Source organism: Sus scrofa, chromosome 2, assembly GCF_000003025.6.
Source record: "Sus scrofa isolate TJ Tabasco breed Duroc chromosome 2, Sscrofa11.1, whole genome shotgun sequence".
In the NCBI taxonomy this organism is placed as follows: domain Eukaryota; kingdom Metazoa; phylum Chordata; class Mammalia; order Artiodactyla; family Suidae; genus Sus; species Sus scrofa.
This window is the reverse complement of record NC_010444.4, coordinates 25814305-25835689: the sequence shown is the minus strand read 5'-3', so window position 1 is coordinate 25835689 and position 21385 is coordinate 25814305. Positions and strand designations below refer to the sequence as shown.

Sequence of the window (21385 nt, the reverse complement as noted above, 5' to 3'; positions counted from 1 at the left end):
GACAAGTCAAGCCTGATGCAGAAACTGTTTTCATTTTTGCAGGTTTCCTTCTTGTTCTTATTCATTTATGGATAAGATTGTTTTCACAAATTTGGGATCATAGTGTATGCTTACCATTTCCATTTGCTACTTTTCTGCAGCTTAATTTTTTTATTTTTATGTTTTAGCCTGATGTATAGTCATATTAATTGTGTAATAATTTGTCATATTCACTACCCATGATCTACTAAACAATTCCTTTGTTTTTGGTCTAAGGAAGCATATCTGAAGGAGTTATCTGGTCAAATCAAATCTCCTTCAGAAACTATATTAGTGCCGTTGGAACAATCAATTTGGTACATTGGTGAAAAAAAATCTGCTTGAGTTTTATATTCCAGCTGGTGGGGAGAGGCTCTTAAAACTTGCTTGGTTTCGTCTGTGAACTCATTACTTTGGGACTGCTAGAGTGGAGATACGTAAACATTGCATAAGATTTCTTGGGGTTCTGGCCCCTGGTGCTTTACTTTCATGGGAAAGTGTTTACATCTTCCTCTGGTCTCCTTCTCTGCTTCTCTCTTTTCTTTTTCCCTATGGTTTGTTTTCAGACGGGTTTCCAGATTGGCCGTGTTCTTCTGTGCAGGATTATTCAGACTCGAATAGGCCATCTGCTTCTTTAGGAGCTTTCTTAGTATGATGTGGATTTTCTCTTTCCCTGGCTATGGCTCTTGAGGGGTAGAACTCTGGGCTCCAAAGAGTGTGGTGGAAATCTTCTGGTTTGCAAATGCTCAAGACGGGGCCCTTTTCTATTCCTCACCACCCAAAAGCCAGGGAATTGGGAATTTACCAGAGTGCTATGATGTAATGCAATGTTACTTTCTCAGCCTTTTAAATTTCTGTTAGCATCTGGCTGAGGGGGCGGTACAAATAGGGTTGGGTTCTGGTCATTCTCCGTAGATGCTTTGAAACATTCCAAAAAACACGTTTTTCAAATTTCCCATGATTTCCTGGAGTATTGGCTCTCTGGAGATTGTTCCACTGTATTATCTATAATCCCATGGACCACCCTTCTTGAGAGAGAAGCTTCTGCAAACCAACCGTGTGGGGCTGCCTGTTACTCGCTGCTTCTTGACTTCTCTGCCTTTTGCAAATTAGCCACATCGAAGGTACTTATCATCAGGGCACGTGATTTTGTCCAGTGTTGGCAAACATGACAATTAGAGGTTTCAGCAGGAGGCAGATCAGATCTGTCCTAAAGGACCATTTCCCCCCAAAGGAGAACATCGTGGCAAAATATGAAGAGGAAATGAACATTTAAGCTGCTAACAGACTACATAAACTAGTGTGCATTTCATATGTGCTTTAGAAAAGGCAATGAGGACATTTTATAAATATTCATAGCACATCTTTTAAAGACTGCACCTTTCCTACCAAAGTTAGTCAGCAAATATATTTTGAAGACCTACTATGTACCAAGCTATTCTAATGCTTGGGATCCAGTAGTAAACACCATTAGAAAATAATATTGAGGAGATGTAAGGATTATTAAGCTAGTCATTCATTCAACGGATATTTGAGGTCTTCTCTGTGCCAGATGTTGCTCTGGTTCCTGGGGACGCAGAGTTGGACCTACTTTCCTGGAGCCTATAGACTGTTCAAAAATCAAGGAAAAGATTAAGCTTATCATATGTTTCCTTAATAAAACATAGTTCAGGATTTCAGTTGAGAAAAGAATCATGCTTTCCTCTTTCAGAGCACGTAGGTAGCTAAGTTTCTTTTAGTAGTTTAGGAAGAGAGAGAAGTCTGTCCAGCAGAGTCAGTCCAGTGCCAACCTGAGAGTCATAGTGGAGTTCTAGGATCCAATATGTCAGCTCCAAATAAATCAACTCCAAGAAGGTATCAAAAAAAAACCAAAAACAATCAGGTAGAAACTTAAACATAGCATATGGCGTACTTGAACAAGTTAGCGCTAAAAAGTTCCTGAATAACCATATTTTCCAAGCCCAGTGAGGAGAGTGCCCAAACCTCATGATTCAGGACCAGGTGTTGGGACTTACTGAGAAGGAATGATTGCAAATCCTCCCTAATGCACACAGGAGGGCAGAGGTCAAGAGGCGGGCTGCCTGAGCACACAGAAGTGCGTCTTTGGCTTATGTAGCTCAGTCCATCCTTAAGGGTCCTTAGTGGGTGGCAATAGGGAGAGCCAGTGCGAACAACCATCTAGGTAGGTTTTGACTTCCAGCAAGCTTTTTATTATAAATGTTTTTGGAAGTGCCTTCCTGGAGGAATGTCATCAGCCTCTTTTCTGTTGGTGATCTGGAATTCTTTGGAATCCAAAAACTTTGGATTCTTTGGAATCCAAAAACTAATTTGGGAAGTAGACTCCTGCCTTGGAAAACCCTTTCCTTGTCTTCTGGTTGTAAAAGAAATATATGTATGTACATATATTTTTTTTTCTTATTCTTTTTCTTTTTTTTTTTGGTCTGGCATGATCTACTCGGTTGGAGAAATTGAAAACTTCTGGTGAAGCAGCAGCTTTTTTCATTTTCCCTGAATATCATAAAACTCATTTTAGGAAAACAGAAATAATGCCTATTTCTGTCTTTCTCTTGTATATTTACCTCCCATTGGTCTCCACCTAATGGGCAATGGTGGCTGGAGTTCTGCATCTTTAATAACATTTCTGAGGTACCAATGGGTGTCTATAGATTTTCCAGGGAGGATGTCCAGGTTTATCTGAGGGCATCACTGGTGGAAATGACTTCTATCTCTTTAGTCTGTTCTGTGCAAATGTGTCCTTTGTAGCATAGCACATATTGTGTAGGTGGTTGACATTGGGTGTGTATAGCTTTTAACCTGGAGTAGGTTCTAGTAGTTATGACAGGCATTCAAGAGCCACCAGAAAAAATACGCAAAATGTTGAAAATATGTGTGTGTAGGATCTCGTTTTAAAGAAGAGAAGCCATGATTTATGTCAAGTTTTCAAAGGTGTATGACTCGAAATAGTTTTTAAAAATCTCAGCTAGGGAGTTCCCGTTGTGGCGCAGTGGTTAACGAATCCGACTAGGAACCATGAGGTTGCAGGTTCGATCCTTGGCCTTGCTCAGTGCATTAAGGATCCGGCGTTGCCGTGAGCTGTGGTGTAGGTTGCAGACACGGCTCGGTCCCGGTTGCTGTGGCTCTGGCGTAGGCCGGTGGCTACACCTCCGATTAGACCCCTAGCCTGGGAATCTCCATATGCCGTGGGAGCGGTCCTAGAAAAGGCAAAAAGACCAAAAAAAAGACAAAAAAAAAAATCTCAGCTAGTATTGATGTTTATCCTGATGATCTTTGCCATTCTTCTTCTACAGGGAAAACGTTCTGGATTCAAGTCCAACTCGAAAGTCTAGTGGGAGATTTCAAATTGCAAAATCACACTGATTATTCTTGTCTAATTCAAATAGAGTCCAACATTTCTCTCATTTGGGCAGTTGTGTTTCTTTTCTGGGAACACATTCTGAATTAGAATTAAGAGGGACGGAAAGTGACGGATACTTGAGAAAGCTGTGTCTGATTTCAACACTTTGAACACATACCCTTTGCAAAATTCTCACTCAAGTAAAAAACTTGACTTGAGATAAATGAGTGTGGGTGAAACTTTGAAATGCTAGTTGTCATCACAGGATACCTGGATAAAATGACAGACCCAAAAGATATAAGCAAGCACTTCTGAAAAAAAAAAAAAAAAAACCCTCCAAAAATAAATGAGTGAAAGCAACTTTATGAAATGCTGCAGAGAAGACTTTCAGTTGATGGCTGGATTACCCAATCAAGTAGATACAAAATCTCTTTTCCATCATGGGTTATGAAGTTGCTACTTGATATTGCTCCCTGTATCCAGGGAGCTCAGGTGACACTGGGTAGCACTGAATTGATACTCATACAGAGTTTGCATTTCTGAGTTGTGCTTAACAGTCTAAAGAGTTGTGCTTAACAGTCTGAAAAGATAAAATCAGTCCTCCGTCTTCTTTCTTCTCTAATCTTTAGCCTATAATAAATGCATATATTTTATATAGATGGGACTGAGAGAAAAGGTTTTCTAGAAAGACCTCACTAAATATTTTCATAATTGATCCAGTTACTTCAGCTGTGCCCTCAAACAGCCATACAGCAGCTCACATGCCATACGGCCGTACAGCAAATAATTGGATGTGGTCCTGGTTTGGTAATTCCCAGTCTAAGACTCAGGATCAGACAACAACCGCAACGACAGGTAAACTGTTATGTCTCTTGCTTATCTGTTGTCCAGAACCCCAAGCTTTTCAGTGTTAGGGGAGAGGACACCTACGATCATGTCAAAGTTTCCTCCCGATGCGCCATCACCGTCCCGAGTGAGGACAGGGCCTGGGACCCTTTCATTGATCAGAGTGGCCCATGGATCTGGAGACATGACTGGATGCTCCTGAGAATGTCCTCCTTGGTTTCCCTTTGTCAACATGCACAAAAAAATTCTAATAGAATGATTTTTCCTTCCAAAGCTTCAATGAGGAGATTGTGTTCTCTGGAAAGAAGTCTCTTAGAAAACGCATACTCCTGCTTTCTGCTGATCTAATGATCACAACCAATAAGACTAAAGTAAAATACTGATTTACGGATGGAAAGTGTAGGCCCTGGACACTTGTGTGGATGTCTAAAACCTGAATTTCCAGTGTAGGAAGTGACCTGTTGCTTTATGTCAGAATCTAGGCCTCTAACAAGCTCCCTGGATGTTTGACTGTTAACTGTAAATCACTATAAGTGTTTTGACTTGAGAGCTTTTTTGGGAAAAGATTCTAAGTCTATAACAGTGGGAGAGTTCTCATTTCATTTAACTTTTGTTGATGGAGGATATGGCCATATTTCAATATAATTAGGTGTATTTTTCTGCAGAAGAAAAGTTATAAAGTGGTCGTTTGCATTTGCTTAGCTGCCAATGCATTGAATAAATTGTATATTTTATTTTGACAAATACCCCTAGGAAAATAGTGCTGATGTTAAGTTGCAATTACATATAATTAAAATAATGCTGGGGGTTGTTGAGAGAGAGAGAGAGAATTTAAAATGCAATTTTAAAATGTTTACAATGTTTATCTTCCTAGGATAAACATTGTGAAGGAAGAGGTCTTCTTGTCAGTACTTCATCTTGGGGCCATTTCTGGGCTTTCTTGATAGCTGGAAAAAGGAACTCTAATTCACCTTTCTTTTGTATTTGGGAATTTAATGATGGTTTTGGCCTCTTGCTTGAATTTTTTTTTTTTTTTTTAAATCTACTCCTGTCTATTGTTTTTCTGATGCCCGTCATGGCTGCAGAAATGGCAGTCTTTGAAGTTTGCAAATCAAGACTCTTACCTCTGGTCTTGTTAGTGAGATCATTGGGTCACTTTGCCTCTGTCTGTCTTTCCCGGCTGGTCTCCTGCTTTCAAAAACGGGGTCTCAAAATGTTGCTTCTGCTTTGCAAAATCTGGTGTTGATATAAAAGTGACCATGGGCAGGGCTGCTAAAGGATTTGGATTGTAAATGGAGAAAAGTGAAACAGCATCTTTTTCAGTCTTCTACTTCATGTGTCACTCTGCCATGTGTCTGGGGTTGCTGGGGCTGCGTGTCTGGGACTGCGGGCAGGAATGTCATACCCTACATTCTTGGAGGATGATATCGGTTGACCAAGACAGAGAGTGTGGAAGATGAAGGGCTAGGACTCTGAAGAGCTGGGTTTTAGAATCAGGGACTTTCAGATTTGGAGAGGATCTTAAATGGTGTCGTTCAGTCAACACTTCTAATCGTTTAATCGCCGACACAATTTTCCTGCTAAATGATCTTTCTGGTGGTGGGGGATATAATACTTTATGTAAACCCTCATTGTTGGAGAGTTCAGATTGTTACCTTTTAAAATCCAGCATCTGGAAGGATAGTCATCTCCCTGAAACCTTACCACGTGTCCTGGTTTGGCTTTGGACACACAGACAAAAATTTAACCCTTCATTTACATTATAGCCTTCAAAATTCAACAGCAGTTCTTGTGCTGTCCTCAAGACCTGTTGCTTAATGGTTCTAACTTCAGACAAATCATGGTCTACCCAGCACAGTTTTATTCATCTTCAAGATGAGAAGTACGAACCAAATGCTATTTAAGGTCCTGGCCTCTCTGATATGCTATGAAATCCCGTTTTCTTTGGAAAGAAACGGAGCTTCTGTGCGTCTTCCCTTGCTTTCTGCCAGCTATGTCAAGTAGAGATGACTCTTGAGTAAGAAAAGAGTGAGAGCATATACAGTGCTCTTTCTTAGGAAGTGATAATTAACCTTTGGCAACCAATTCAATTATGGTCACAACAGCTTTGGTGAGCACTAGCGGTACAACTTCCAAAACTGCAACCAAGAGGCACGAAACCCAGGACTGGTTTTCATGGTGGTTTCAACCATCAGAATCCAAGAATCATCTGCACACAACAACAGTGATGGCTGGTAATGAGTTATTATTATCATCTCATTTCATATGTTTTCTTGACAGTCTTTAATAATTCTCATTGACCTTCGGGATACTCTCAGAGTGTACAGTCCATGCTGGTCTCCCACATGTTTCCTTAAGATTTATTTTATTAAAATACAGTTGATTTACAATGTTGTGTTAATTTCTACTGTACAGCAAAATGATTCAGTGATATATATATATTACTTTTCATAGTCTTTTGCATTATGAGTTATCACAGGATCACAGATGTTTTTGATGACTTTAGAAAGATCACGAGCTCTGAGATCTATGTTTGATTTTCTAGCACTAAGAAGCCGATTTCTTCTTTCTTTTCTATAGCATTAATGTAGCCCAGGAGGAAGCTAATATGAAGGAGCTATAAAAGGGGGCTGGGTCTTTCTTGCTGACAGAACAAAATTTTGACTCTGAAAGCTATTCTCCAGTGATCAAATGGATACAATGTCTTGACATTTTATGGGAAAGTAAAAGAGCAGAGGTAGAGCTAACAAAATATGGAAAATCTCCATCATCTCCATCAGTGGAATTGTTCTGGGATAAATACTCATAGAATGAAAAGACAAATGGTCATCTTGAAAAGAGCATGAATCTCATTCAGAAATATAGGAAACCCCTGTCTAGTGAAGAGACCTCTACAGCAGCCACTGACAAGACGTGGAGGTGGTCATCTCTTCCTATGCTTGCATCCAAATGGGAAAAAAGTGAGCGTTTCCCCAAATACTGGCTGCAGACCCCTCTAGTCAACTTTTTTGGTTGATAAAAAAATGCCAAGCATGAGTTCTCTGTTAATTGACTACCTTTTTTTTTTTTTTTTTTCCTTCTGTATGCCAAATTATTGTTGGGAACTGCCACGTAGCTGTCATTTGCATTCGGAGCTACCTTGATCATGTGCTAGAGAAGAGCAAAAAGGGAATTAGCAAACTGTGAATACAACCAGGGGATTTTAGAAATGATTGACGTGTGTTTTGATTCCAAAGTTTTTCTGAAGGTGGCTCAGCAAAACAAAGGAGCATGTGTGAAACCTTTTCATTCTATTCTTGACATCCTAGCTTTCCACGGCATATGCTTAATAAGTTAATAATAAATGCATCTGAAAGCATGGGGGAGTGTTTATTAGCCTGTTTTTCTTTTACTTCTTTGGTGGGTTTATGTCCATATTTATTATTTTAACTTCCCTAAGGAGAGTGTTTACTTGTAAAAATTATAGTCACATGTTTTTAGATCTATATATTAGCTTCAGAGACCAGAATATAAGAATTGGGGGTATACAAGTCCAAGGTCGCCCTTTTTTTCTGTTAATCTTGGGAATGCCGTTATACATTCTGTGCCTGATTTTCTTCCTCTGTGAAATGGGTTTCTTGGCATCTAGCTCAGCCACTAACGCAAGTCACCACAACAGGTACGGATTCAAATATCATCTCAGCAGGCTGGGAGCCAACTGAAGACAATGAAGATGAAAGAGACAAACACCCCAGTTATTCTGGATCAGGCATTGATGATGATGAAGATTTTATCTCCAGCACCAGTAAGAATAATCAATTCCTGTAGAACCATCTATGCCAGGCTTCTCGATTAATCTGAGTGATATCCAATGGTATCTATCTTAGAAAATAGTTAATACGAAGAATGAGCATAAGCCTGTGATCACAGGTTAGTTATACCTTGATGAGATTGTGTTGGAAGAAATTGATTTTTTTAATGGAAGCCAAAACATCTGTAGAGGAGAAATGGGAAAAATATCTTTTATAAAATTCCTAATGCGTCATGTACTTCCTGTTTTCTTTATTTCTGTGTTAAAGCTGAGCTGTTACAAAACAGTGCCAATTCTTAAAAAACAAAGAGTGAAACTTCTGCATAATCATATCCAAATTTGTGACAATTATAAAGCTTTTTGAGACAGAGATGGAAATTGAGCTGAGAGGTCCTTAGAAAAAATTCAGAGATTAGTCTAATACTCTGCTCTATGACTGAGCTTCCTATACTTATTGTAATGATCTAAGATATTGCTGAACAGAGATGAGAATCCTGAGCCTGATTCCATCATAGCTTTGCTTTTTTTTTTTTTAAGAGAAGATGTGCCTTTGGGGTGCTACCTGAGATCTGCCAGGTCACTGAAGTCCTGTCTGTCCTATTGAGAGCTGAGAGTTTTGCCCCCCAAAAGACAGCACCCCAGGAGGGAGGGATCCAAAAGAATAGCTTCAGCCTGAAGGCATCTGAGTATTCGATATCAAGACAGAAAATACTGGAGATGAACTAGATGCTTATAGCCAAGCTTTTAAGCAGTGGGTTCCTCAGCTGGACACCTCTGCAGACCTTTGTTTAGAGAACAAGGAACCTCTCTTTCGTAACTTTAGGAAGAAAACCAAATAACCCAGATCACTGGAGCTTTACTATTATACTGTCTCCTGGGTTCAGCATGTGGCCACATCTCCTAGGTAGGGCCATCGGTAAAGATGTGGCCTTAATACTTCAGAAATTAAACTCTCTTGGGCAGCAAGCCCAACAGATCAACCTAGAAATAAATCATATGATCAAACTCCAGGGGAAAACTTGGAGATGTTTGTTCATCTCTGTGGCATATTTTCCAATTTTAGCTCACTTTTCTTCTTGGCACCTGTGCACATCATTCAGAAGGATGCCCCCTTTCTTCTATAGGGGTGTGGTTACCACCACTTTTTCTTGCTTATTGAGAAGGTGGTTAATGATTCTAAACCTGATTTTATTAACCTATGAAATAGAGCTGATAACATTCTAGGTCTGAAAAGAGTTTTGTGTTATTTGGGTATCAAAATAAAGTTCGAAAGAATCAGGATGGACTCACAAATAACCTTTCACAAAAGGCATTAATTCTGATTTTGTCATGCTCCTTCTGTCAGGTGCATCTCCTCTTCCAGCCCTATCATTTTGGGTGACAGTATCAGGGCACTGGTGGCTGTATGCTTCTTTTTATTTTCGGGGAGCTGCTGCGATGGTGATTGGGTTACCTGTGGTGTTTTTCTATTGAATATGCTCCTTGGTCTTCTTTCATTGGCTCCGAATGGCTTGATCATGAAATGCTTTGTATTTGATGAGACTACGATAGATATTTGATAAATATTCAGAAATGTATAGCTAAATCATACAGCTGTTCTAGGCAGACGTTCTTTCCTAGAATCATCCATGGGAAAGCTCTGGCTGCTTGGGGTGGTTCTTTCTCCGCTGAAACTACTAACGAAGCAAAGTGGCGATCGTGGTAGAACTTTCAGGTCTCTACTCTTCAGCCTGAGGACCTCCATGTAGCGCAGTTGCCAGTGATACAGATTTCTTGGGCTTTCAAGTGCAGAGGGTCATTACAGACTGCATGGACGGGCAAAGCTCTGACGTCTTTGGTTATCCTCGGTGGAGGGCTGGTGTTTTCAAAGCTGTTCTGCCTCCTGCTGCAGCGTCTCTGGCTGCTTTCTCTGGAAGATCTCATGTTCTGACTCCACCGTGTTCTCTCACAGAAGGCAAAGGACACTGACATGCTTAACAGTATGGCTGAATCAAGCTGAAGGCACTCCTGCTTTTCCTCCGTTTCTACTCAACCATCTATACAGCCTGGTATAGATGATTTACCCTGTAGACTGAAGAAGGGAGAAATGTGCAAAACACGTGGTGAAGGCTCAAGAAATGGCATTTTCCTAACTATTTCAATCATCATTATCACAGTTTCAACCACACCAGGGGTTTTTAACCACCTGCAACAGAATGAGGATTGGACCCAACAGAGCCCAGGCCATTTAGATCCAGAAGTATCACTTCAGACAACCACAAGGATGACTGGTAATGAGTTATGCATACTTAAAGATCCTTTTTCCTCAAAATCTTTGATGCTGCAAAAGTCAACCATTGGGACACAGTGGGAAATGTAGTTAATATCTCATTACAAATTCTTAGTGAACTTTCATGAGGATACTCAGTTGAACTTGGGAGTCATTTATTAATTATATCATCTGGGCACAAGATATTTTGTTGCTTCACTGTCAAAATGAGCATGTTAAAATGGTTTGCAGTGCTGCCCTGGACAAAGTGGTTATAGTGGAATAATAGGTAATGGTTAAGAAATTCCATGTCTGTTGGTTTTCTCTTGGGAGAGATTAGTGAAGTCACTCAAAAGGATTCAGAGGAGATGCTCAGAGGTACTATTGAGATGGCATGTCCTTTAATGGAAGAACAGAACCATCAAACATTGGTTGATAAAGTCACCATGTATTTAACCGTCATCACGACAGATATGGACAGAAGTGGCACCAGTGCTCATGGAGAGAACTGGACCTGGGACCCACACTCTTCTCTCAGTCACCATGAGAATCATGACGAAGAGGAGACCCAGCATCCTACAAGCACAAGTAAGAAGGATGGCGGTCGGCAGTTCTGGTTTAGAAGAGTTAGTGAAGTCAAATTGGGAAGACTTTCTGGTAGACATTGGCTGCATCTTCTATTTCCACGCGTGATTTCTTTTATGCCCAGAGCATGAAAAGCTGCCAAATATGCATATAGTTTCTTTAAAAATGGGAAGAAAAATGATCATGTGTCAGGTTGCCCCAAAGGCCAAAGTGTTTAAAAATATGTGAGATGGGGTTTTTGTGTTAAAGATTTGCAGAGGTTCCACTTGGGTAATTCGTGTGTTTTTACGGACAAGTATGATGAAGAGTGTGTTCTTTCGGTGCTTGGTAGTGAGATCTGGAAAGAAAGCGTGACGAGTGCAATGATCTTTGGAATCCTTTTTTTCCATGATGATCTTTGATGTATCCAGATTCTTTTTCACATTCCGTTCCTCAGTGCATTGTAGGAAAGCAACTCTTGTACTCTTTGGAGGAAAGGCAATAGCTCAGACGGTCTACATTGAATTCCATGAGTGTTCTTTCTGTTTTTAAGCTCTGGGTAACTTGGGGAGGGCTTCGATGCTGTTATTTACGTGCAGACACCTCAGGTTTCTTAAAACATTGTCAAGTCTTAGTACTGGCCTATGAGGATAGGACATAAAAAAAAAAAGAAGAAGTGTATACTCTTTTTTTTTCTCTCTCTCAGGGAGATGCCTATGGTGTTTAGAACAAAAGAAGCTTTATTTAGGATGGGAGTTTGTAGCATTTTAAAAATTATGGTTCAACCATTGTTCTCATAGCCTTGAATACCCTTAAAGCAAACGTATAAGCAAAAAGTACTTGGAAGCCAGGTTTGGTTGGAGGATGTCTTCAGACAATAAAAGAAACGTTTAACACATCAGTTAGCACTGAATAGGTTCACAGGTCCTGGGTGTTGTACCGAATATGCCCAACAGACCTACATCTCATTACTTATCCCAATAGATTTGATAGACACGTGAGAATTATGGGCTGAATTATAAGAGTCTTCTGCTAGAAGAAGGAAATGAGAAACAGAAGTCTCTTCAGAGTGGGATTGTGTACCCATCCCTTTGGGTCCAAACAGTAGGTCTTAGAAATTATTTAAGACAGTTTGTGCTTGAAAAGCAGAAAACTATTTCAGAGGCTTGGCGTTAATGAGCCTATTGTCAAAAGATGGTGGGGGAGGGGCAGGGTTACTAGTTGAAAAATGGGACATGACAGATCCTAACTGGGAAAGCAGCAGCTGCTAGAAGAGAGCCAACCTTCACATTTCCAATGGAAATCCTATGCTTTGCTGACCCATATGTTGAAAACAAGAAGGGATTTACTGGATATTTAAGGGATCATTGTGTTTATGAAGACAGTGATAGGAAGAGTATAGGACAGTGTGTGTGTGTGTCTGTCTGTCTGTCTGTGTATTTTCTTTTTCTTTCTCATTTTAGAATTTAAGTGGGGAGTCTATTTTTGGATTAATTTTTCTGTTTTTGTGATTACACCCAGTAGTTCATTATTTGTCAGGAGGTAGTGATTTAGCCAGAGGTGAGGGAGAAAACTTAAGATTTGGGTTTTTGTTTTGGGGATTTTGTTTGCTTGTTTGTTTGTTTGCCATCCCCCTGGATAAGCAGTTATCCCCAGGAATGTTTTGGCCAATGCAAAGGTAAACCAAGAACAGAAAGTTTTATTTTTTTTAATGTCTTTGCTATTAGCAGATCACACATATTTTATAAAATAATGGAATAAACCAGTTTTACAAGTTGCAAAATTCACTTTTACTTGGCAAGTTAATACACTCTCATTTTCTCGATGAACTAAAAATTTGCCATTAGTTGCCATGGATGATAATTTCAACGGCTTTTTGGTTTTTCTCAAAGGCACCCTGATGCAGTTTATTTCATTCATCCTCTCCTCTTCAAACCTGGGCAGTTATGACCCTGAGTATTTGAAGTTTTAAGCCTGCCACACACTCTTCTTGTTTATACAGTGCCAGACTCTGGCTAGAGAAGTTTTCTTCCACTGAATTAATTTTGTTAAAAAATAATCTTGGCACTTTTAGATGCTCCATAGACAGAACCTCGTACTCTGTCAGCGGAGTAGCCTCGCAGTCATTCCTGACAGCTCTCATCCTGGGCAGACCCCCTGCTGGTGCAGTTCCAGGGTGCGATTGTGAGTTATGTGACCACACTTAAGCAGGTGGCCGTCTAGGCTGATCTTGTCGTGATTTTTTTTTTAATTTTAAAAATATTTCTTTTTATTTTCTTTATTTTCTTTGTGGCTGCACCTGTGGCATATGGAAGTTCACAGCAACGTGGGATCCTAGCTGTTCTGTGACCCATGTGGAGGCTCGTGACCATGAGGGGTCCTTAACCCACTGAGAAAAGCCAGGGATTGAACTCACAGCCTCATGGACACTATGCTGGGTTCTTAACCTACTGAGCCACAATAGGAACTCCTGGTCATGGTTGATATATAATGTATTGCTCCCTCCAAAATCACTGGAAACAAGAGGTCAATTTTTTTTTTCAAGACCACACCTGTGGCATATGGAAGTTCCCAGGCTAAGGGTCAGATTGGAGCTGCCATAGTTCATAGCAATGCCAGATCCTTAACCCATGGAGTGAGGCCAGGGATTGAACCTGAATCCTCCTGGGTACTAGTCAGGGTACCCCTGAGCTACAATGGGACACTTCTAATTTTTTTTCTCCTTGGAGTTTTTATTTTTAAGATTATTCGTGAATTATGTAATTTCAAAATGATATTAATCTTTAGGAAAATGTGAGGAGTTGACTTTTCTTTTTTTTTTTTTTTGTCTTTTTGCTATATCTTGGGCCACTCCCGCGGCATATGGAGGTTCCCAGGCTAGGGGTTGAATTGGAGCTGCAGCCACCAGCCTATGCCAGAGCCACAGCAACGCGGGATCCGAGCCGCGTCTGCAACCTACACCACAGCCCACGGCAACGCCGGATCCTTAACCCACTGAGCAAGGCCAGGGATCGAACCCGCTACCTCATGGTTCCTAGTCAGATTCGTTAACCACTGCGCCACGACGGGACTCCAAGAGTTGACTTTTCTTTAATGCTTTTATAGCAAAAGGATTTAAATTTTTAAATAGGGAACATTTTGCATTTAGAGTACATTTTGGAGCATCTAAGCTTTCCCTCACTTCCTGGACACAAGGATGCAAAGATAAATAAGACATAGTTGAAGACGTTAGTTTTTTTAATGAATGGTCTCCCAGACAGGATAGATGTGGCCATATACTCTAGTACAACAACAATAATAATAATACTAGAAACTCATAGACTGTGGCTAGATGATTTTGTACAAATTGCAGCGTCTTTTGGCTCCAGTTTTCACATCTGAAAAACGAAAGGTTTGAGCCATTTGATTTCTAATATCCCTTTCAGAGCATCTATGGTCTCTCTCCCAACTGCTTTCCTGTTCTACCTTCTCTCCCACATGTATATGCTCTTGGGGTAGACAGTTATGTGTTGGCAAGGAAATCATTTGCATGATAACAGCTCACACTTGACATTCTTCTCACAGCCCAGGCAATCCCTAGTAGTACAACAGAAGAAACAGCTACCCAGAAAGAGCAGTGGTTTGAGAATGGATGGTCCGGGGGGTATCCCCACACACCCAAAGAAGACCCTCATGCAACAGCAGGGACAACTGGTAATGCATGCTTTCACAGACAAACTTGGGTGAAACCTTCCTCTGGGGTTCAATGTTGGGCATTGAGAACAGTGAACAAGAAGAATCTGATGGAATCATCACAAGATGTTAAGGTTCCCTAATCAATGATGATGTAGAGCCAACCCTTAGATGCTTGTAACACATCACCTGAACAGAAATGGATACAGGCACATAAAGTCACACCAAGCATAAGCCTTTGCATGTGTCACTTCCAGATCTAGTTTGGGGTATCTCCTAGCGAGACCATAGCAGAGACTCTGATCTTATAAAATACTCCCCTTGCTTTTGTAAGGGGATTGATCTATTCCAACCCAGTTCTGTGAAATCCGGGCTTGTTAGAAAGCATTGTTCAGAACCCCAGCAGTCAAAAAAATGGAGCCAAGCATTTTGAGAAAAATAACCTATCTGGTGTCATGTTTGGCCCCCATGTCATGTTTGTTTGGAGGTTTCTCCTTGAATGTACAATGTTTTCTTCTTAGAGCCATAAAAAAAACACCTCTTTTTTCTTCTTGAATTGTGGGATGGGGAGATTGTCATCATTTCTAAGTGATGCCAGATGACTTGGCTCTGCCACCTCTTATGTAGGATTCTTTTGTCTGTGTGACAGAAACACTGACGTGCACCCTGCCTTGTAAATGCATGTGAATTACATATTCTTACTTGGTGTCCGTGAGAAATACTCCTGTGCGTACCCCTGCAATATAGAATATTACGCCTACTTTTCTTCTGGTGTGTGGAACTTCTGAATTCATATCTGGCAGAACAGTGGACTCGGTGACTGGCTATGTGGTGGGGTTAATGCAAAGGGCCGACTGCTGTCATCTTTTCTACCTGTACTTCTTCTTTGGCTCAGAATGAAGCAGGAGCATGTCTTATCTATCACTTGTGCCATTCATCTCCTTGTTAGAAGGTAATGCTTCTAATGGATTCCATTCATGTTTTTGAGATGAATGGGATTTGCTTTCATGTGTGTCTTCTGGGAAGATGTTGCCTGATTCCTTTGCTAAATCACTACCAGCCTAATGTGCGTTTCACTGGGATGTGGTTGTCTAGGAATGACGTCATGTGTTTCAGCGCTCACACCTCCTCCTTCAGGGGATGGTGACAGCGTGACATGGGTAAATAGCTACTACTTCTCCTCATCTTTTCTTAATGTCTCCAAATTATCATCTACCCACTGGAGAAATCATTAATGCTTTTCTGTCCTCTAGTTCACATGCCTATTGCCGGGAAAATGAGCATGCATGAACCCATAACTTCCAAAACATTCCTCCGCATTTCTGCAGCTTCCTGGCCCCCCATACCCGGAAGGCGGTTTCATTGTCTTGTGTAGAGAATAAAGTCTTTAACAAAACCAGTGTATCCCTGGCCAAATGTCAACTAACACTTTGACAATTGCTTGAACTGCACTGTCACAGCAGCCTCAGCCCATGACAGCCATCCAAGTGAAAGAGCGACCACACAGAGCCAAGTGGACAGTTCCTGGACCCATTTCTTCGACCCAGTCTCACACCCAATGGGACGAGGTCATCAAACGGAAGAAAGGATGGGTAATAACCTCTGAGCTTTTTTGTATATTATGTTTTTGAAAGCCACAAATGGCTAAGTTTCTTCAAAAATGAGTTTTCTTGGTAAGAGTGATAATGCACATTTGTCTGAATATGAAATCCTGGGTGAGAGTGGAGGATTTAGCAGGAGGGTTAAAGAAGAATTAGTCCTAAGGTGATGGGAGTGAAAGTCATTTCCTCTGAAGAGGAGCAGTCTCAAGACTTCTTTTCCATTTACTTCTAAGTGCCGTATTTAAAAACGAGTGACGTGATGGATCCAGTGACTCTTTCCATTATAGACCTAAAGACATAACTTGTCTTTGGCAGAGGAGTTCTGAAATAATAACAGTTAAAATAGTAATAATAGTACCAACCTGGATTAATATTATTGTAATGGCAATAATAATAATAATGAATAGTAGTGATTAATAATTATTAATTATTTAAAATTAATAGTAATTATTATTATTAAATAACAGAGTAAGCCGCATCATGTCCTACTCTTTCCTTTTTACATGTAAAGGCTACAGTGTAGATGTGGGTGCCTGAGAGTCCAGTGTTTCCCTCTGGGGTCATCTGGAACCGATTAAATCTCCCCAGAGGCAGCAGTGTGGGTGGACTCTGAATCAGAGAGCCAGCAGTAATGACGGTGTTTATGGCTTGTGTGGCCTCTATTCACATAAGACTTGTTATTTCAGCAGAATCGATTTGTGATCACTCTTAGAAACAGCTTCTATAACTATTTCCATGAAATTTCTGTACCCTCCCTGATCATTGTACACATTAATTGCAAAGACATCTCCTGCTTGTGTTTATGGGAAGAGTGATTCATTGGCACCCACTGCGTCTTGCTTCTTGCCCTAGAATATCCTGTGGCCTCCATCTAGGTAGGGTTGGATGATGACTTTATGTTTCGTGAAAGAGGAGCAAATGTGGGAAGAGGGCTGTAACAAAAGCTCTTTTGCCACGTTGGGGGGATGTGACAAATGGTGCCCGAACCAGGGTCCTCTGTCGTTCCTCCACGTGTTAGGTGGCGTGTATGGAATGGACAAGTCACACGTGGCTTGTCCTTCTGTCGCTCTGCAAGGCTTGGGAGACTCATCATGGGTTCATTAGCATCCTTCCAGACTCAGCAAAAAATGAGCAAAAATCGTAGCTTTCGTACCACTCAGCCTTTAAATGAAAGCTGGTTGCTTCTCGGGCTGCTCTTTTGGAAAATGATCATCTATTTCAATTCCGGGGACGTGAATTTGTATGTGCTTTCTTTCCTCTTCCCCAGGTTTGAATGTAAGAATAATTTGTCTCTAGACCATAAACCACCCGCAGATTGTAGTTAGAAAACCACGCAATAACACTGGTTTAATTCCTTCAGATGAGGACGCCAGCCATAGTACCACGCTTCAGCCTTCTGCAGATCCACACACAGGTTTGGTGGAAGACTTGGACAGGACAGGACCCTTTCAGTGACAGCTCGTAAGGATAACAGCCTTCAGTCTCCCTCTTGACCTGTCTTCCTGCTTCAGCTCTTGCTCTCATTGGTGGCGGGATGGCCCACGCGGTGCGGTGTGGCTTGGCTTGTAAAAGCTGAGGCCGTAAAAGCCATCTTCATTGTGTGTTCTTGGTGGTTCTTTAAATCTGACCATCCCTTCCTCTTGGTGCTTTCCAGATTCCATGACTTCATGTTAACACACAAATAAAAAGGCTGTGGGGCTCCATTCCTCTTGATTTTCCTTCTCTGAGTAGTTATGTCCGTGAAATCCACGACCACGGTGAGGACAGTGGGTTCTCTATGGTTTAACGGACCATCTCCTTTTGATTCCCATCTCTCCTCGAGGCTGAAGAGAGGTAGGATTGTCTCGATGGTCGTAAAAAGCTGTCTGGGGGCCAGATAATCGTGAGAGTAGGGAAATCATCACCCAGAGAAGCAAGTCATGCTGACAGGTGACCTAAGCGGCAGGCCTGGGAGCAAAAGAAGAACACGGGCTCATGTCTCTCCCTATTACTAAATATATGGTAGAAACAATGTGAAACTTCCAGTAGATTTACTGTCCACTCTAACTACAGATACAGCTATCCTAGAGATCACCATCATTCATACTTTCTTGACAGAGATGAAAGAAATCTAGAATGAAGAGGGCCTCCTTTCACTGCTAGCTGCCTGTAATGGGCAGAGGTTTTTTTCCTGTGAGCCCTTTGAGACAAAGGGAAAAATCAGGAAGCGTGTCTTGATTGTCAGGAATGTAAACAGCATAGTGTTAAGCATTAGAGGAGATGCAGAGAAGCTTAAATATGGTCCCCGCCGATGGAGGGGCTTGTATTCTTACTTTATGTCCCTGTTGATGTTTGTTCTGATGTTGGGTTTGGTGTTGGGTGAATGTCTTTCTCCCGTTGTAGCATTCACTTGGTGGTGGACCTGGCGGCGTGGTGTGCCCTATGGAATACTTGCACCTGTAACTCAGAGGTCAGTACCTTTCTTAGAGGAACGCTCAAGAAATGAACTCAAAGCAGTCAGAGCCATTTCGGACATGGGCAAGGGTTCAACCTGAAATGGATAACCTATCAGTGAGGGCCCTGCGTTTGCCCAGACAAGCATCTCCTGGCGTTTCAGGGCCGTGATGAGAATCCTCATCCAGAGATGAGATCAAAAGCCTAAAACTTGAGCACCATGGTAACTGAAGTTCATGTTCTTTGAAGCGACTTAAGTGTTTCCTTCTATAAATTTGATCTGAGTTACTTGAGCAGGTTATTCTACATGAACGTCTTCCTCTTTTGTGGCTACAAGTGTTCTACCTGCTGTGATGGTGTTTATTTTCGCTACACTCACACTTCCTGACACACAGCTAAGGTGCTCTTGACGTTGGTGGGAACACTGGATCCAAACGTTCCTTTCTCTATCTCTGTGTGTTGTCTGGTTTTCTGGAATAACAGGAAGCAGTGCTATCACTGGGCCAGGATGATCCGGTGGTGGGGGGGGAAACAAAGTTTTGGCTGTGATTTCACCTTGGCCCTCTATCTTGTTGATTATACTGGAAGACAAAGCCAGTTGGGGGCAAGGCAGAATATCCTGGTGCGTTTCTGTCAATCAATCAAGGAGGATGGTGTACACAAACTTTGGTATTCCTGTGTATCTACCCATGACCAGACTCTAGCTAAATTTCCCCCACCCCCATCAGCAGATAACAGAGGGTTTATTTCATGGCTTCAAATTAATACTGGATTCATCCTTTACTGAAACAGAGCAGAGTGATACTCAGAGCTCTTCTACATCACATGGAGGCTTGGAAGAAGACAAAGACCATCCAGTGGCTGCTACTCCAACATCTAGCAGTAAGGACTGTAAAGCCCAGGTGGCTTCAGCTATTGAAAAAAAAATCAATAAACTCGGTGCTTTTGCAGTGTCTTTGGTGGAGTTATATCAGCTGGCTGTTGTTAAGCTGTTCCTTATGATCAGAAGGTGTGGCTGGTGATGGTTCTCTGCCTTCTTTGCTTTGTAGATCTCATAGAAGCCTCTGTGCATTAAGTACAAACTTAATTTTTTAAATGTTTTTAAGGTTGGGTTTCTCAAACTCTAGAGTTAGTGTCTTCATTTAAAAATAACGAATCACTTATATATGATTTATAATTGGGGAAAAGATCTGAATGATATCACTTATTTTCCTTCCATTCGTATTATTTTGCCATTTATCCTCTGGGCCATAAATCCATAGTGCTGGTGACTAGGAAGCAGTGCCCTCTGGCAAAGGAGAGAATAATCGAAGGCTCATGTCTTTGAAGCTTTGCATTTGCTTCCAATGGCAGGTAGCAAAATTTTGCCTTTCAATTCAGTAACGTACGTGTTTCTTCCACTTCATCAAAGGTGGATCCAGCTGATAATAGTCAAGATTATCTAGTACCTGCATTGACGTTAAAGTAACAGTTCTGGTGGCATAAACCTTATTTTAATAAACCCAGGCAGGTGTTGCACCAAATGTCTCTTCTGAGTATTAGGATCACCAAAATCTCTTCCATTGAGTGATACCCAGTTGGTGTTGATTGCAAAATATCGATTCTGTTCAGTAGTGTAGCAAACTGCACTGCTCACCGCTCCGTGTTCACGAAGAACAAGTGGAAAGCTTTTGCAGCAATTGCACATTCTGAAAACCAGCACATGATGGGTAGTGGTCTTACGGGTGTGGGTTTACCATTGATTCCACCTCCGCACAGATAGGAATGATGGCAGAAGTGGAAGAAGAGGTGGAAGTCTTCCTGAAGACTCAGCTACGTCCGTGGAAGGTTATACTCTTCATTCTCCAGACACAAATGAATATAGAACCCTCATCCTGGTGACCCCTACCAAGACTGGGTCCCCTGGAGTTACTGAAGTTACTATTGTTGGAGATTCCACCTCTAATGTTGATCTTTCCTCATCAGGTAATTTGGCCGTTTGTTATCTGGTTTGCTTTCTAGAGGGAGAAGCAACACATACTTTCATACTTAGGGATCACTTCTGTGTAGGCTACGATGAGATGGATTTGTGACATGGGGATGGTTTTTATCACACATCATCATTCTAGTGCAAGTCAACATTTATTTTAAATAATGTTTTTATGTGCCCATGTAATCTCTGTTTTTTGTGACTTGGTTGTTATGGTAGAGTTTCTTTCTTTTTCTTGTTCCTGATCTTGTGACATATTTAGTGAACCATATGAAACGGATATTTTTGTGAGTAAAAGTAGTCCAGTATTAGCAATTCCATTTGATTCAACTAATATATGCTGCCTATGTAGCAGGGTTTTACCCATCTTGTGAATAATTTCTGTATACTGATGTCTTTGCTCTGAAATTATTCTCTTTTATTGGTGATGGATTGGTGAATTTTACTTTTGGTGAAGGGCTGGTGGGTAACTTCTTCTAGTTATGGTGCACACTTAAAACTTGATGATTTAGTCTACTGTTAATGAGCAGGCACCATTTCTCTTGTGATGGCAAAGAGATGACCAAAAATGACTTATTCAATTAAGTTAGGCATGCACCCAGCATGAGCATGTAATTCTTTTCCCTCTCAAATAAGCAATCTTCCGGAGTTTCCGTCGTGGCTCGGCGGAAATGAACCTGACCGGTATCCATGAAGACACAGGTTTGATACCTGGCCTCGCCCAGTGGGTTAAGGATCCGGCGTTGCAGTGAGCTGTGGTGTAGGTCACAGACATGGCTCGGATCTGGCATTGCTGTGGCTCTGGCGTAGGCCGGTGCTACAGCTCCTATTCGACCCCTAGCCTGAGAACCTCCATATGCCGCAGGTGTGGCCCTAAAAAGCCACATTT

At 41.3% G+C, this 21385-nt stretch overlaps 1 protein-coding gene across 12 annotated transcripts in view; it reads left to right on the top strand.

Moving 5' to 3' along the window:
• Nucleotides 1-21385, top strand: part of CD44 (CD44 molecule (Indian blood group)) — a 95511-nt gene that overhangs the window by 48520 nt on the left and 25606 nt on the right. The window contains exons 6-14 of one of the 12 annotated variants that reach the window (XM_021085284.1): nucleotides 6325-6453; nucleotides 7878-8003; nucleotides 10166-10279; nucleotides 10729-10845; nucleotides 14386-14514; nucleotides 15954-16085; nucleotides 17455-17542; nucleotides 19303-19409; nucleotides 20286-20492. The exons of 1 other annotated variant lie outside the window; for it this stretch is intronic. In XM_021085284.1, coding sequence (XP_020940943.1) covers nucleotides 6325-6453; nucleotides 7878-8003; nucleotides 10166-10279; nucleotides 10729-10845; nucleotides 14386-14514; nucleotides 15954-16085; nucleotides 17455-17542; nucleotides 19303-19409; nucleotides 20286-20492 — 1149 coding nt within the window. Of the gene's footprint in view, nucleotides 1-4093; nucleotides 4229-6324; nucleotides 6454-7877; nucleotides 8004-10165; nucleotides 10280-10728; nucleotides 10846-14385; nucleotides 14515-15953; nucleotides 16086-17454; nucleotides 17543-19302; nucleotides 19410-20285; nucleotides 20493-21385 lie in introns of all 12 variants that reach the window. 10 more of the 12 variants (XM_021085285.1, XM_013994425.2, XM_021085280.1 and 7 more) reach the window with 10 other exon arrangements.